We start from the raw sequence: 17,301 nt of genomic DNA, 5'->3' as shown, positions 1-17,301 counted from the left end.
CTGAAACCCAACCTGGATGAGTTTGATATAATGGTCTTTGGCTAAAGAAATATTGAGAGGAACATGTTTATGGCCTCTGAAGCCCCTGTTATTCCTGGAGTAGGACCATCCCCTGTGGCACAGAACTGAAAGTAAGGAATCAATCTGGATTATTTTCTCACCATTGAATGAAAAATTGCCTTAGAAAAAATAGGCATTTCCAAATTATGTTTTTCTATACTTAGTGTGCCCATGTGATTGAACATATTAAAGACAATTAAGAATAATTATTTTTACTAATTCTTTTTAACAACACTGATCCAAAGGCTGAAACATTCTTTATATAATGCGGAAACATTCTTTATATAACACACATTCCAACTTATGAAGGAGTTTCAAATACTGCCCTAGGTGTGAGTTAACCAGTCATTTCAACAGAATGTTTGGTGACACAGGCTACTATGTGTTTCATAATACCAAGTCAGGTAACATTGACCAGCCCTCTTTAATTTTCCATTCTTATGCCATCTTTGTAAAGGGACTTAAGAAGCAAGAATATTAGTAAGCTCAGTTGTAATCATGTTTCCAGAAAATGAAAATCTCTTCTTATATTTGACCTCTTTCTAACAGGGGATATAGCAGGCTGATAAATTTTCTTGACTGTTTTGTATTTCCCATTCTCTTCTTCAAAGATTAGTTTTAAACTGGTGAGCATTACCATTGTATAAAACGAGAGTTTCAAAATTGCAAAATTTTACAAAAAAAATTTTCAACTTATCTAGATCTGCTAAGCAAAAAATTGTCTAAGACATCATAGCATATAATCACAGTTTTCTGATCTACCACTCTGTCAGGGGCTAAAAGGAATACTCGATTTCCAGTAATTAAAGAATTTAAAAAAAAACCCTACCAGATATTTGATTATTATATTTTTATAGCCAGGAGATTCTCAGTATTTTAGAACTTTTACTACTTAATAACTGGACATACTATGTTTGTAAACATATTAACCTATTGTTTTGATCTGGCAAAATGTGACATTTATTAAAATGTATTTAGCAGTATTTCAGTTCATCTCAGATTGTGTCGACAAATAAAGGATAGGCTACTGGTCTAAATGTTAGTCATCTACCATCTTTTCTTTCCCTTTATTGTTATCCCAGAGCCAAGTGGCAGCATCTGGAAAGAGAAAACAGAAGACTCCATAGCTAGCCATGTTGCAGTCTCTTAGCTGGTCCTTTCCCTGTTTCTAATATGTCACAGAGGACCTCAGCTGTTACAGGGCTGGGACCTTGTCCCAGCTGACAGACGACAGTGAGACTCTTGCCCTATACTTTATGCTGTACCATCTACTGCTTCTTAATCCTGCTGTCTGACAGATTTTCCAATGGGCATTGAATGAAGTAATTTGAAAAATAATCATGTATGAGAATAAAGGTAGTCCTGTTCCCTAATACAAGTGAAAAATAATCAATTTATGTTCTCTACCAGAACTAATCAATTTATATCTTCTACCAATTTATGTTTTCCCTTCAGTTCTTCAAATTAGAATAGCGTGACTACATGGGCCAGCATTTTCAGTTAAGGGCATATTTCCATCCAGTTTTCTGCCTATAGTAGCTTTAACTTTTAAGGTATTTCTCTGTTGATAGTCTATCTCTACTACAGTTTTTCATGAGATGGCATAGTGATATTTTACAGATATTATATTATTAACATAACATTTAACGTTACTGTTTTGTTTCCATGTTTTACAGAATAAAGCCATTATTGCCCGTGTCACAAACTTGTCAGATATAGTAATTGGTCTGGAATCATTTATTGGTTCTGAGAGAGAAACTAATCCATTGTATAAGGATTATCATGGTAAGTAGAACCTTCATAATGAGAAGAGCATGAGCAGGCTGCTTTTAGGTTACCTGGAAGCATCCTGTTCAGTCCAAATGTATACAGTCAAGGAGTATAAATTTTACAATACACCTATTAAATGTTTTCCATTCCTGTTCAGTCTTCCATGGCAGCTTATTACCCAACTACATTAAGACTATAGACTATAATAACTGAAAGGAGTCAAACCCAAGTATTAAGGCATGGCTGAATCAGTTGTATATTTTGTTGTCCTAGTGTCTTAGGGTAGCCGTGTAATCAGTCATACTTACTAGCCATGTTTGAAATAAATACCGTATTCTAATAATGACAGTTTTCTAAAGCAGTTTATACTTTACAAAGCGTAGCCGTATAATAAGATACATACTGGATTATATTTACAGATTCCTAGTCAATTACATTTTCAGAAAGAGAAGATCTTTCATTATATTTGAACTTTTCTCTGTTTACTCATTTTCTTGTTAGTTTGAGTTATGAACAAATTATAAAATATTGCCACCTTGAAATAAACACAGGTGAATTCATCAGACTTTCTACTTTTTTTTTTTTACTTTTAGTAATATTGTAGTCATTTGGTTAATTTGGGGATTCTTTTTAATAAAGAGTCTTATGTAGAACTATATGAATAGTAAAAAGGTAGTAGTTAGGTCTAAGTATTATAGGTCTAAACCAAATATAGAATGCAGTGAATAACAGATTTTTACCTATTATTCTTAGTATATACAAATTATTGCTACCATTATTATGGAGCTACCATACTTCTATGGAAACCTCTAAAGACTGAGTATAGCTTCTTTGAAGCCTGCTACCAGATTTTATAAGACAAGTATTATGAGCTTATGCATTTTGTAAAATATTTTATGTTCTGAAAAATATTATTTTGATTAAAGTATTTCAAAGGTTGAAAGGCTATGATTCTTTGTGCAAAAATCTCTGAATTGATAAATTATTTTCCACACAGTAATGAGTGGTTCTAAAGACTAGTATGCTTTCTGTTAATAAGGAGGACCTGATTATGAAATTATTAATTTATTCTATAAGGTCTCTTGATAGCTAAGCAAGCACATTTAAGGTTAAAATAAGAAATGTGCAAATAAAAGTGTGGTGTGCCTATTTCTAATAGATATATTTTACTAAATAATATGTATGAGATAGTCTTAATTTGTAGCTAAAAGCTGTCTTCTTGAAACACCTTTTACATTTTTTTAAGTTTGAAAAATTGTCAGGTATTTTAGTTAATTATTTTTGAAGAGGCCATTTCTCAAGCTAAGTACCTTTAAAGGTTTAAGCTAAGACTAATAGATGCATTATTAAGCATTTAAACATACTTACAAAACCTTGTACTAGAGAAGCAGTTCTATAAGTAAGATTTGTCTCTTTGTTCAAATCTGTAATTTGCCTTTCCTCCCCGTGTTTTGGATCAGTGTCCTCGGGATGTTAATTTTTAAATATGAGCTGAGTCAGGCAGAAAGATGTAGTGAAGAACCTTCCATGTCTTCATCTGTGGGAAATGACCCCTAGTTTAGTCAGAAACTACATTAGGCTGCACAAAAGCCATCCAGTGCCCTTGTCAGAAAAAATTAGCAAGTGTTTCTATTGACAAGAGGCCAAAGCTCATGGTTTACCTAGCACTGTTGCAAAGCTTATAGCAGCTACATAAAGGTCTAACATGCCATAGATATGAGTGTCTTGGGATGGCATAGGGGTTAACGTTTGGTCCTAGAGTGTACCCTGAAATGTAGTTTTCTTCAATGGTTTGTTCAAGTCATTAATAAGGTACAAAATGAAATACTTTTCATGAGTGCTTCACTGGTTATCAGTAACCTATAAGCCTTGTTTTGCTGGCTGCTTAGTGGTGCATTTAATAAAATAAAGATCACTCAGTGGTGCCGTGGGCAGCATGCAAGGTGATAGCCATATTTGCTTACTGTAAATACAAGAGAAAATCACACACAAACCGGCTGTAGTTTTGACAAGTATTAAGATCCCTCTTTACATCTGTACTTCGGTACCAAAGTGCAATTAGTTTTCGTCGCACAAGGATTTCTGTTTATCTTATTCTGCTTGATTACTTGAGTATAATCACACCATTTGCTTCATTGCTCCTGGTAGTAAGCTCCAGTTTTAAAAGAGGAGGATGCTTGTGTGTAAATTTCCAGGATTCTGCTGTAAGACTATTTAATTTATGCATCCGATGACAATGTTTAATTTTTTTTTCTTTTAATTTCCTTTCCACAAGGCTTGATTCATATACGGCAGATTCCTCGGCTTAATAACTTGATCTGTGATGAATCAGATGTCAAAGACTTAGCTTTTAAATTAAAAAGGAAGCTGTTCACTATTGAGGTAAGAGAATTTTTATGTTTTAGTTTACAGTCTTGAGGTAAAGTTATTTTTAACTTATTTTTACTTTATTTTATTTTTATTTTCACTTATTTAATGAAATTCTTAGGACATGTTTTATGCTAAATATTATTAAGTTCTTCTGATATAACAGAATAATTTTTTAGACTATTGTTTTATTTTTACAATATATCAAGTATGGCAAAGATGATTTTCTTTTGAATATCTATTAAAAGTAAGCTCCAAACTTACATGATAAATATGATATGCATATTTCCATGGCTTTCAAAAGCATATTTAATTAAATGTTAATGAGCTGTGCTTACTTGCGTGTGGAATGTGAATGCTACCCATAATTGTCTGTGGCTAAGAGGATTCTTATCTACATTTTAAAAGCGTTTTTCTTTACTATTAGTGAAATTACCTTTCCTCGTGTGGAACTAAACAAATTATAATTTACACTAGTGTCTTTAAGTACATTTTCTAAGACACTGCAACTTTTTTTGTGACCCTTACGTAAGCAATGGTGGCAGAAAGTAGTAGGACAAAAGATTTATTTCAACTTAATCTTGCTAAAGAGCAAGTGAACAGAGAACTATTAAGCAATTAGAATTGATGTATTTATTAATGAAGTAAATGCTTAGAGAGAGATGGCTTTTGGGTGATGTGATAGTTATCAGTATAGTCGGCACAATTTTTTTTTAACAAAGACATAAAACAGCCAAGCAGCCTTGACAAACCATTTTGTTTAATCTCTTTTCAAATGAAAAGCTCCTAAGCAGGCCACTTGTCTTAACTGCTTGAAACCATAAAAAGAGAGAATTGCCACCAATAAATTAGCATATTTTTAACTTCATCACCAAATGATGGTCAATGTGGCTTGGCACTGCTTTGGTGTTTGGGACTTCACCCTTAAGTGACCACTTTGGCCCTTTTTTGACCCTCTGCCCTCTTTAAGCTGGCCACTTGATAAGGTAACTTAATGGTTCTCTCTCTTTTTCTCTTTCCCTTCACATTTGCAAGTAGCACTAACCTATAAATCATTGTAAGGGCCCTATCCAGTGACAAATTAATGTGCCCTCCTCCTAATTAATGGTCATCAATGTCCTTAATTATCTAATCCTATTGAGAGCAGTTAATAGTTAATCAGGCAGCCAGTTCTTCAAGCAGGTCATCTCTGCAGGAGTGTTAGAAGTTTCTCATCTGGGGACACTCCCTTCAAAAGCCACTTAAAGCCAAAAGAGCGAGAGTGTAGAAATGGTGATTCTTGAGCTAATTTGCTTTAGTTCTCAAAAGAAACCATTGAAGTGGAACCCAACACTGTAATTGTTCAAACATTGTTTCAGCTTTTCTGACAGAATACTGAGTAATGTACCATAATATTGCTTCAAACTTTGAGAAAGATACAGTTATAGTTTAGTGTCACAAGGAAAGCATGCTTATCATTTTCTTCTGAGTTTATATTTTTAATGGAAGACGTAAGTTTTTTCTCTCCATGTGGCACCTTTTCCCCAAAATCAGTATTCTAACAACAACATCTGAGATATCATTTCTATTACCATACAAACTAAGCAAGATGATTCCCCTGTGAAAGTAAATATTGTACCCAGAGAAGAAAGTAGTACAGTAATGTGAATCATGTTTATGATTTCTCTTTCTCTGTCTCATTGAGTCTTATTGGGAATTGAGGGAAAGAGAAAAATAAAGAACTTACATGATGTCAAGTGGGACCTCTCCTGTCAGAGAGGTCTCTCAGAGGAGAGTCCCACTTTAGGTTCTAATAGTAACTGCACTTCACCGTCAGAGCTGATGAAAGATCTTTTATTAACCACACAGGTTTCTGTTTCATTTTCTCTCTTGTTCCCACTATGCTAAACTAAGAATCATTGTAATTGGTCAACCTGTGGTTTAGAAGCAATGTTTGAAAACAAAACACAAATAGACTGTTGTTTCTTAAAATTCTATATAATCAAACTCGGTACCTTTTTGGCTAATAACCTAATCACTTAAGGTTTTTTTGAGTTTTTTTGTTATTTTAATATAAATATATACATTCTAAATGACTTATTTACTTATGCCATAATATTCAATTTAGTGATTAGAAAAAATAAAAACTAAGGAATCAAACAAACCAAACAGAAGTACATATATAGGTATAATTAGAATACAATAAAATCATGTGGTTCACCTAAAATGTTTTAAATGTAGTATCGTACATTCTAAAATGCATATCCAAACAGATAGTAAGTCTTGTTAATATATTAAAGAAACTAGAAACAGGAGTAGAAATGACTTGAAAGTAACTAGTTCAAGGATTCCTTTATTGAGGGTAAAATCATCGAGCAAATGCTACTGTTTTAATACTCACAACAAATAAATGTTCTTTTTAAATGTCCTGATAGGTTTTTAAAAATAAAATATAACCTTGCTAGCCTGTAAAGTCTGAGACTAAAATATATAGTCTGTTGAATCTGAGTCTTACTTTTAGAAGTGAAAGATAGTTGAATCTGACATTGAATCAGGCATTGAATCAGAGTCTCACTTTCAGAAGTGAAAGGTAGTTTAGCAGGGAAAGCCAAAATAACATTTCCAATTCCACAGGCAAATTTGTTACGTGTTGGAATTTACTGTCAGTCACATGTCTCAAAAGGGGGCAAGGTTGGAAACATGGGGCAAAAGAAGCAGGCAAGCACTCTCATCTCTATTTTTAGGGCACCTTTTTGATTTGTTAAGTCATTGCCCTTTATATGTATGAAAACTGATTATCTTTTTACTAGCAGCTACCAAGGGCCTCTAACAGGTAGAGCAACTTTAACTCATAATCTCTAATTTCTTTGAGTGATTTGGAGAAAGCAAAGGAATATTTCTTCCTTCTCAGAGTATGTGTTGGTATTGTCCAGATTCAAGTGAAAATATTTATCTAATCAGAGTAAAAATTTTTGCTAATACCTGTAACTACAAAGCTCTATAAATTAGCCCCTCTACAAAAACTGTAGCAGAATCATATCCATACTAATTGCACTGAAATCCTGACACGCATTTTAGATAAGTAAAAGTGAAAGTTTAAACTGTGATTTCAGGTTAAAAGAAATCGCTTTCCAATTCTTTGAAAATTGATGATTCTTATAAGCAATACATAGTATGGCATATGTGATTAACCATTATATACTACTTACTCCTTGATCTTAACCAGATCAAATTTACCTAACCTTGCCTAACCTCCATTTAATCACAGCAAACATTTGTTGAGCCTTTGTTAAGTAGCAAGTACTATACTAACTTATTTATACTTTTATGTAGTGTTTAAACATTTTAAACAAAAGCTTTACTAAGATACAATCATAGATTCAATACACATAAATGATGTGTTTTTCGTCTTCATATCTAAGAATCAAGAACAGGGTTATTTACTTAATAGGTATAAAATCTTTGCTTAAATGTATATAATATAGATAAATTATGAATGGGCTTTTTAAAATAGTGCAAATAATACAGCTATAAATATGATATAAGCTCCACCAGTCAAGTGACCTGTACACACTGTCTTCTTAGTTATGTGTAAGATAACTTGAATACATAGCATCACTTCCAAGCTAAAATAACTGGTTAAACTTGCATTTCTTAGCTTCTGTAATTTTTACTTCTTTAATATCAGGCTATCATTAACCAATTTTTTCTTTAGTAATTATGATGTAATTATAGTACATAAACAAGTAAGATTTGGCAGAATTTGAAATGTGGCTGCATATTTGATGACATAAATGCAACATTTTCACTTGCACTTAATAATATTTTGCTATTTTGATTTTATATTTTCAGCTCGATCATATTGTAGCACATTCTAGTCATAAAATTAAGATAAATGATAATAATGTATTATTACATTAGTTGCACCATCCATTAAGGTTTTCACAAAGAGAGTTTCCACTTTGGTAGTGGGACAGTTTTCCAGCTCAAAGATTCAGTGTTTCTAAGTTCAAGTCAGAGAGTACAGTAACTGGATTAACATTTAAATATACAGAAGACTTACAGTATTTACTACAAATTTTCAATATAAAGATTAACACTACTTGTGTAGGCTGTAATTGGTCCAAAAAATAGCAATTATCTTAAATAGTGTATCTTTGTGGGCCTCATAAACTAAATGAATATTGAGAGTAGAGAATGTCAAAGTAAATCATGTTTACTCGAGGTTGTCTTATCATACTTTGTCCCTAATTCAGAATAGGACCTCAGTACCTCTCCAGTCACCAAGAACTTATTCTCAACAAAATAATTGACCAATCTAGTTTTTATTAGGTAGCTATTATTTTTGATATACTCATGTAATAGATTTATTCTCAAGTATTAAGACTAGAATAGAACCAATATAAATTAGATTTATAATTATATTGCGATATAACTTGGTACTATTCAGTAGGATTATTCAATAGGATTATTATTTACATATTGGAAAAGCATAAACTCTTACAAACTAAGGAGTGCTAGTGGCTATGATAATGTGTAATAATTTGGAGTGTTTCATTATATCTTTGGTCCTAGGTTTACTTTAGGTTTACCTAGGTTTATGCTTATTTTCAGCAGCCTTTCCAGTTTTTAAATGAGAAGTAGAACGTTGAATATGTTTACTGTATCTAGAGATTGGGAGAGGGATGATTAACTTGCTTGTCAACTCACAATTATGTTACTAAAATAAAATAATGGAAATATAAATGTCTGGCTTGGGAGCCTTATTAAGTTGTAGCATCATGGGCTGTAGTCCAATATACTACAAATATTGTTTGTTATTTCAACTAACTTTTATTCCTAGATACACTGCAGCTAGCAGAAAGAAAAAAAAATCAAAGTTTAATATAGGCATCTATTCATTTAGATTAAATCACTTGTCAAAAATAAACCCAAATTAACGTTTTTTAACAATGGAAATGTAATTTTTTTACATGTGTACATTTTGATATATTCATTATATTATTCTCATATTTATGTTTTTATTCTCTAGTGATATCAGTATATAATAGCATTACATAGGTTTCACAGAATCTCCAGAAGTTGGTTTAATACTTACTATACTTTCTATATTTCACATGCCATAGTTAACCTATCAAAAGTGCATACCACCTTAAGGAGAACACAGTTTTCAGAATCTGTCTAATCCTATTTCTTCCCACTTTGGAATCTTAATTAGAAAAGATAAAAAAAAATCATTTAACTAAATTATTGTCTTGAATCTGTAGCAAAAGGTATAATCCGCAATTGGGCCAATTAGTGAACCCCATAGTTAGCTATGCTGCAGCAAACAATTTGATTAGATCTGACACCATCCTAGTTCCCACTGTTGTTTTGCCAGGTATGATGGTCAGACTTCAAAGAGCTTGAGGCATCAGCAGGGCAAGGTTTGGAGGCCAGCTTAGGTCCGGTTGTTAATCTCTCTGCTAAAACCACAGCAGCTCTCACACAAAACAAGCTTACACGACACAATCATGCGGTATTAAAGTTAGGGTTGAGTCATGCCAATTTCCCTTTGATTTTTTGATGATTGACCAAAGATGGCTACATGACTAGACACATGCTAAAAGTATACTGATTAGGTAAGTTCCCAAAATATTTGAAGTATTTTTTAACTTCCTATATAAATGTTGTGAAAGCTTATTCCCTTTGATCAAACCTTCCAAAGTAGTAGTACTATACTGGGGAAAAATGAGCATTTCTTACTGGCAGCCTGAATATCAAACTTTTCACTTACCACTTTATATAAATTTGTCTTTACATTAATAATTCCTTAAGGAGAATATATAAGGAAATTGTTTCTAAGTGGTAAGCTTTTGAAAAATCTATTAAGCACTTTGAAAGAAAAAACATTTTTCCCTGAGTCATTTATATTCACTGACAGTTTTTCTGAAATTTCTTTATAATTGTTTTCCACTTAAATGTTGAGTAAAGTGCCCTTCTGAGATGTGGTTGCATAAGTGTTCTTTTCTCTGCATTCTGATTTGTTGAAATATTGCAGTAATAGTGACATGTTTCCATTCTGAGAAAAGCCTAAGGCTGCTTTAGTATTATTCCGAATGATTGAAACTGCCATCTTGCTGACTTTCCCTTAGGCAGTGTAAGGCCTGTTTGCTTTTGTGTTCATTTCACATGCTTCCTGTTAGTTTGGCTGGCAGAACATCATTGCTTCATTTGGCAAGGAAGAGTAGATTCATATTTGACGGTTATATGTCTTATAGTTTCTGTATGGTCATCAACATGTAGGATATGAAACTTGTAATTAGTTATATCAAATGAATCATCTTTCTTTGAGAAATATTATCAAAATATGACACTTGACCATAATTTTTACATAAAAATCTTCATTTTATAAATTGAACTTAGGGTCTAATATTTTACATTGCACTATTTATTCATAACTACATTACTCAGGAAATTTAAGGAAAATATATTTTTGAATAATGAGATGGTTGCACGAAGCAAAGTCAAATATTTAGAATCTTACTAACAGTCTGTCATAAAGATAACATGGTTACCTGTAGTGAATGCAGTTATCTCAATTTTTAGACCAGGAGGATACAGACTCAGCATTGTCTAAGTATGCAAAGGGGAAAATATCTCTTCTCCCTTCTTCCTAAGTTTTGCAGACATAAACATTTATATATGTGTTTTATGGTTTGGCTCCAAGAAAATTGTATTGCAGTACTTCAAAGATTTTCTTCAAGCCTTTGTAGAACTGCTGTAGCAGAATTAGTCCAGTTTACATGATACTCTCTGAAACACTTCCTTTAGTAATGTGTCATTTATAGTCTCTAAGGAAGATAGAAAAAAAGAAAACAGAAAATGATGACAAATCACAGCTATTTCATTTCCTCACTTAAATGTATATTTTAAGTTCCTAGAAAGTAAGAAGATACATTTTACTAGTATATGCTCCAAGGTACCTGTAACAGTAATACTTAGTAAATATGGTATCCTTAAACTTGTGATGTAGGTAGTTTTGCGGATACTTTTGTATCTAAAACATTTCAAGTTTAGTCCTGCCTCAGTGCCTTTGCACAGCAAATGTTCAGAATCCTCATCCCTCTGATCTTTTCAAGGCCTTTTCATGTTATTTGGATTGTAAATTAACTATCTCAGCCTCCTCCTTAGAGAAGTCTGACTGGCCTGTCTGAAGTGTTCACTAAGTTACTCACCCTCATATACTGTTTGAATTCTCAGTGTAATGTATTTTATAATTGTTCATCAGTTTATTTGTTTATTTCCCTGACCTCACCACTAAAATGTAAGCTCCATAAGAGTAAGGACATAGTATGTCTTATTTGCAGCTAAATCCTCCGTATGTGTAATAGGTGCTCCATAAATATTTGTTAAATTGTGAAACTACAGTTTTTAAAGTAACTCATGCCTACTGTAAGTTTCTTTAAAAAAATATATTTGGTGTCTGATTTGTTCTAGGTATTGTGTTGGGTGCTTTCATATACTTTGTTTGTTTGTTTGTTTGTTTGTTTGTTTGTTTGTTTTTTGAGATGGAGTCTTGCTCTGTGCCCAGGCTGGAGTGCAACCTCCGCCTCCTGGGTTCACCCCATTCTCCTGCCTCAGCCTCCTGAGAGTAGCTGAGACTACAGGCGCCCGCCACCACGCCCGGCTAAGTTTTTGTTGGTTTTTTTTTTTTTTTTTTTTTTTAGTAGAGACGGGGTTTTAACATGTTAGCCAGGATGGTCTCGATCTCCTGACCTTGTGATTCGCCTGCCTCAGCCTCCCAAAGTGCTGGGATTATAGACGTGAGCCACCACGCCCGGCCCATATACATTATTATATTTAATTTTAATCCTCTTAGGAACCCTTGCATACATACTATTTCACATATTTAATAAAAAGAAATAGATAGGAGTTATATAACCTTCCTTCCCAAAGTCATACATCTGTGGTTAGAGCCAGGATAAAATTCAGATCTTCTGAAGCCATATGCAGAATAACAGTGGAAAGCTAACATGTTCACAAACTGTTAATTATTATTAATTTTAAAAAATAAGTTATATTACATATTTAACAGAGGGCTAGGACTACTGCAAGCACTTAAAGGCATTATTTCATAGACCTTACAACTACCCATATAACATTATTATCTTCACTTTACAAATGAGGAAACTTACGGTTCAGAGAGATCAAGCAACTTAACTTATCTGGAGTCACAGAACTGATGACTGGCAGAAATGACACTGAAATTGAAGCCCGTTTTATTCTAAAGCCTGTGCTCTTAACCACCAACTGTCTGCCATGCCCTAAGCTGTACTGCTATCTCGTCTTCATTACATAAGCCAGAAAGCCTCTGTCCTGAAGGATTCCTCAATAAAAAATGATTTTTTAATCTCAGAAAATGTGTTAATGTGATATATGTATATATAAATAACATTCATATTAAAAATTCTTCTGTTCCCTAGCTTGCATTTCAACTTTTTGTAAAATACATTATAACATTGTGATTGGATTAATCACAGCTTCTCCCTTATATAACATGATGTTATTTTATATATATACACACACACACACACACACACACATATATATGTGTGAATACATTAGGGCAATGATATTCTATTTTTTACCTATTTCTAGTATGGTAGGTTTTTATGGAAAAATTAATTTGCAAAAAAAAAAGCTATTCTCTAAAATACTATTTACTGTTACAGGATTTCTAAATCTGAAAGAAAGTGAAAAAGTATCATATACAAAGAAATGTAGTTTTCCTTATCAACTATTTTGATATAGTCCAAAAGTATGCCAAATTTAATTACAATATATTATTATTGTACTCATTTAAGTTCTGTGTTCAGGTACTTTTACCAATATTAATTTGCTTATAGCTAATCAACCTGTTTTTATATTTTAAATTTTTCTAAGTTATTTTACATTTGTTATTTTTGGAGCATCAAAAATTATCCTGTGAGATAATCAAGGTATACACAACTTTTAATAAGGGTCTACTGAATTCCTTTTTCAAATTTCTAATTTTTTCCTCCCCTTTTATCATAACTGGTTCTAATGAAGGTTTGATTCTTTCATGTTAAGAGCTATTTTTCTCTTTTGCAAAAAATTTGATTTGCTGGAAGTTCTTTAAATACCATCTTTAAGTAAAATTAAGCAATAAATATTATGATTGTAAAATATTTTCCTCATTTATTGATGAATATGAAAAAGTTTTCTGCATTTTAGTAACATGAAGACATTATGTTCCTCATTAAGAAAATATGATGTTAAATATAAATTATTAGTTTTTAAAAGGTAGAATTGGGGAACATAATAAATAATTAAGAGAAAGTAGAATGTAATGGGAATGTCTTTAACCCAATAACTGGTAAAGCAGTTCTCTTACTTAAGTAGAAATAAAAAATTTGGCAAATTTATTACTGTCATCACTCCAAGTCACAGTGAACATTTTATAGAGTAGCCAGTTTAGGTTCTTTGTATCTGGTATCATGAAATTCACTGAACTGTTTTGTCAGGTGCTGTCAAGTCAACCCACCATTGTTGTAGAGAATCAGACTAAATCATTTTGGCATGAGCCTTCCAGAAATAAGATACCCAAGATGAAGAGTTTAATGAAATTTAGTATTTGGCTTCAATTTCTTGTCAGACTGTCAAATATATATTTCATTCATTCAAAAATTTGAGTAAATCAGTTGAAATACCTGACCCTATGCTTTATTGAAAACTTGTTTCAAATATTATTGCCCAATATAAATGATATTTGGAATTTATTTGGGTGTTTTTTAAGGTATAGGATTCTTCATTGAACATTTCAAATAATAAAACTTGAAAGTACATAGTCATTTAATAAAGAGAGAGAAGTATATTTTACTACAATTAAAGTTTTCCATTATAGGCTCAGTGCAGTGGCTCACACCTGTAATCTCAGCACTTTGGGAGGCCAAGGCAGATGAATCACTTGAGGTCAGGAGTTCGAGACCAGCCTGGCCAACCAAAATACTGAAACCCCATCTCTACTAAAAATGTAAAAATTAGCTGGGCATGGTGGCAGGCGCCTGTAATCCCAGCTACTTGGGAGGCTGAGGCAGGAGAATCGCTTAAACCCAGGAGGTGGAGGTTACAGTGAGCCAAGATCGTGCCACTGCACTCCAGCCTGGGCAACAGGGCGAGACTCTGTCTCAAAAAAATAATCAATTTTGATTGAACTATCTTTGTTTCCAAAGGCTATTAAAAGCCAAGTTATATTTAATTATGTTTCTTAAGTCTTTAATTAATGAAATGTTTATTAATTTTCTGAATAATTATATGAATGAAAAAACCTTATCTTTCTGATCAGTAGTTATTTAAAAGGCAATATTATAGTGTAGACTTAAATGCCTCAAACTTTTCACTTACATATTTTGATACAGGGGCTTTTTTGTTGATATTTCTGCCAAATACATAAGAAATATTTTCCCAACTTGTACCGTAGCTATGGTGTAGCATTGAAAAAGATTGTAACAAAAAGCTTCTTGGTGCAATTAAAGGTCACTTGTACATATTGTAATAGGCTACTCATTTACAAGATCTTTGTGAAGGGTCAGTGCTATAGCATGAAATGGATTGCCCTTGTTGGTTCTGTAAATAAATGGATCAACTTATCTTGTAGTCAGTAGGCAAAGGAAAAGGCTAGCACACAGTAGCTTATTAATATTTTTACAAACAAATTGCTAAAACGTTGACCAAAACCAAATGCAATAGGACTATATCCTTGACATGAATAATAATAGAAAATTATTAAAATACATAATTACAGCTTTTAAGGGAAAATTGATTACACGTATATATACATGTATGTACTTTTTTTCTTTAACATATGAACCATATTTAAGTGTAGCAAAACACAACACAGTGATAGTGTTCAACTCTCCTTTACCATAAAACTAGCATGTTTCAAAACAGTTGGGGAAGTATACAGTATATCTTTTCTGTATTGAGATTCAAAATTTGTCATGCATAAGTATGAAAAAGGAATCCAACTAGATGTGATTTATTTTAGTTATATTTCATAGCCTTTTCAGTAGTCTTAGAAAAAAAATGGTGGTCCAGATAAAGTGTTAGTGATGATCTATTCTGAATGAATTAGTAATGATCTGTACTAAATACAAAGAAAATATTTTCTTTTAACTGTTTTAATACACTTAGATTTTGCATGTTATGTATGTATATTTGTGAGATACAAGTCATTGTTTAATCTCAAATTTTTAAAATATAATGAAATATATTTGTTCAACACTTCCTAGATTCTTCCCTCTATACTTGCATATTCAGACACAGCAACTCCCCGCCCACGCACACACACCCTTAATATTTTTTTATTGCTGTGTACTATTAAAAAAATGAAATTTCTAGTCAATCTCAAACAATACCTTATAGGATTAACAAAAGTAATTTAACAGTGGGTTTGAATCAATAATCAAATAATGATAAATTAACCTTTAAAAACCTGCAGGACTGATTGGTCTATAAAAATACTAAGGCCAAAAGCCAATCATGAAAAAAGTAGCCAAGAAGAGCGCTATTTCAGGTAATCTTTTTTGCTTTTTATTTAGCTCTTGAATATCCATTCTGTACTGTTTTGTTTGTTTTGTTTTGCCATACTTTAGTACATGGAAAACATCGTGCATTTCTTTTATAAAGTATCAAACTTTGAGAAAATGTTGTTCTTTTAGAGCATAGATGTTATGAACGTAGGTATTTTTATTCATCATTGTATCTCCTTTTCCTAGTTCATTGCCTGATCATATAGGTGCTCGTCAAATATTGCATGAATGGATAAATGAATGAATGTCCTCTTGATATTGCTCAAAACATATAAAAGGGTGTGACCATTAAAAAATTCATTTCAGTTATATGGAATAGTTTGATAGTGTGAATACAGTTTTCTGTAGATGCTTAATATACTTGTAAGGTTTTACATAAGTAAAATAACCTTCAAAAATATCAGCTAATAATACAATGAGCTGTTGTTGTTGAAAACAGTTCATGAGACTTACGAGTTACAGATGAAATAATTATGTAAAATGGAATTTTAACACATTTTGCATATTCTACACTTTTATTTAAATACACATTATCAGTAAAGTAACTGATATCACTTCCATAACAGAATCTAGGACTAATCCTTATTGAAAAATCATCCCATTGATCTCTTTATTATACACTCGAAGCTGACCAGATTCCAATCTAGTTCTTCAGTTTGGCTTCTTCAGAATTTCCTCCTGAGAAACCATTCTGATCCAAACAGAAATTTAAATTAAGGCCAACTATATTTAGGAGAAAAGCTGTAAATTTACAGTGTGTGATTTATAACTGAATGCATTTCATTAAGATATGTTATTGACTTAATGTGTAATTCAGTCAAAAACAAAAAAGTACATGTAAAGATATTTTGGAAATGTTATCTACTCTTAGTACTATAGACATGAGCAATTAATTTGGCATTCAATTATTATAACATTCCAATCATTTTATTGGAAAGGTTATTAAGCTTTTGTCCATGTAAAAGTGGGTAAGTAAAGGGCAGTATTAAAGCAACTATGCCCATGTTGCAATAGAACATGTACTTAGCAAACTATGGTCCATGGGGCAAATCCAGCTCCATGAGTTTTTTTTTTAAATACATTTTATTGTAACAGCCATTCCTATCATTTTGTATATGGCTGTTTTCACAGTGCATCACTAAGTTGAGATCTTATGGCCTGCGAAGCCAAAAATATTTTCTGTCTCGTCATTCACAAAGAAAATGTTCTGTGAAGAAGAACCCCTACTTTAAAGAGCCACATACTTTAAAGAAAATTTACTGAGAGAGTTGTCAATTTGGTGATAATGATTTATACTCTTAAAATTAAGCTTTATTTGAAAAATAACAAACACATACAATCATTTGCTGTGTAATTTGCACTTGTAGAATTTAATGCGATGTCTTTCAGAAAATACCTAGATTTTTCAAACAGTCTGCGTTAATGTCTGTCCGAGAAAATACCTAGATTTCATAAAAGGTTAAAATTGGAAGGGAGCTTAAAGTGCTTCAAAGCCAGCTTCTCATTGTGTGCACATATTTTCTCATCCAGC

General features: G+C 32.3%; 1 protein-coding gene and 1 long non-coding RNA gene across 6 annotated transcripts in view; one reads left to right on the top strand and one right to left on the bottom strand.

Annotated features, from left to right (window-relative positions):
• LOC105471492 (elongator acetyltransferase complex subunit 4) overlaps positions 1 to 17,301 on the top strand; it is a 252,628-nt gene that overhangs the window by 124,418 nt on the left and 110,909 nt on the right. For 3 of the 4 annotated variants that reach the window (XM_011723965.3, XM_011723966.3, XM_071074928.1), the window contains exons 8-9: positions 1,737 to 1,845; positions 4,106 to 4,212. In XM_011723965.3, the coding sequence (XP_011722267.2) occupies positions 1,737 to 1,845; positions 4,106 to 4,212 (216 nt within the window). Of the gene's footprint in view, positions 1 to 1,736; positions 1,846 to 4,105; positions 4,213 to 15,679; positions 15,755 to 17,301 lie in introns of all 4 variants that reach the window. The other variant, XR_003015872.2, reaches the window with a different exon arrangement.
• LOC105471490 (uncharacterized) overlaps positions 1 to 17,301 on the bottom strand; it is a 169,546-nt gene that overhangs the window by 57,396 nt on the left and 94,849 nt on the right. The gene's annotated exons all lie outside the window — the stretch shown is intronic.

This window comes from Macaca nemestrina, chromosome 12 (genome assembly GCF_043159975.1).
Source record: "Macaca nemestrina isolate mMacNem1 chromosome 12, mMacNem.hap1, whole genome shotgun sequence".
Classification (NCBI taxonomy): Eukaryota; Metazoa; Chordata; class Mammalia; order Primates; family Cercopithecidae; genus Macaca; species Macaca nemestrina.
Note: the sequence above shows the minus strand (reverse complement) of the source record. Positions and strands in the feature narration are given on the sequence as shown.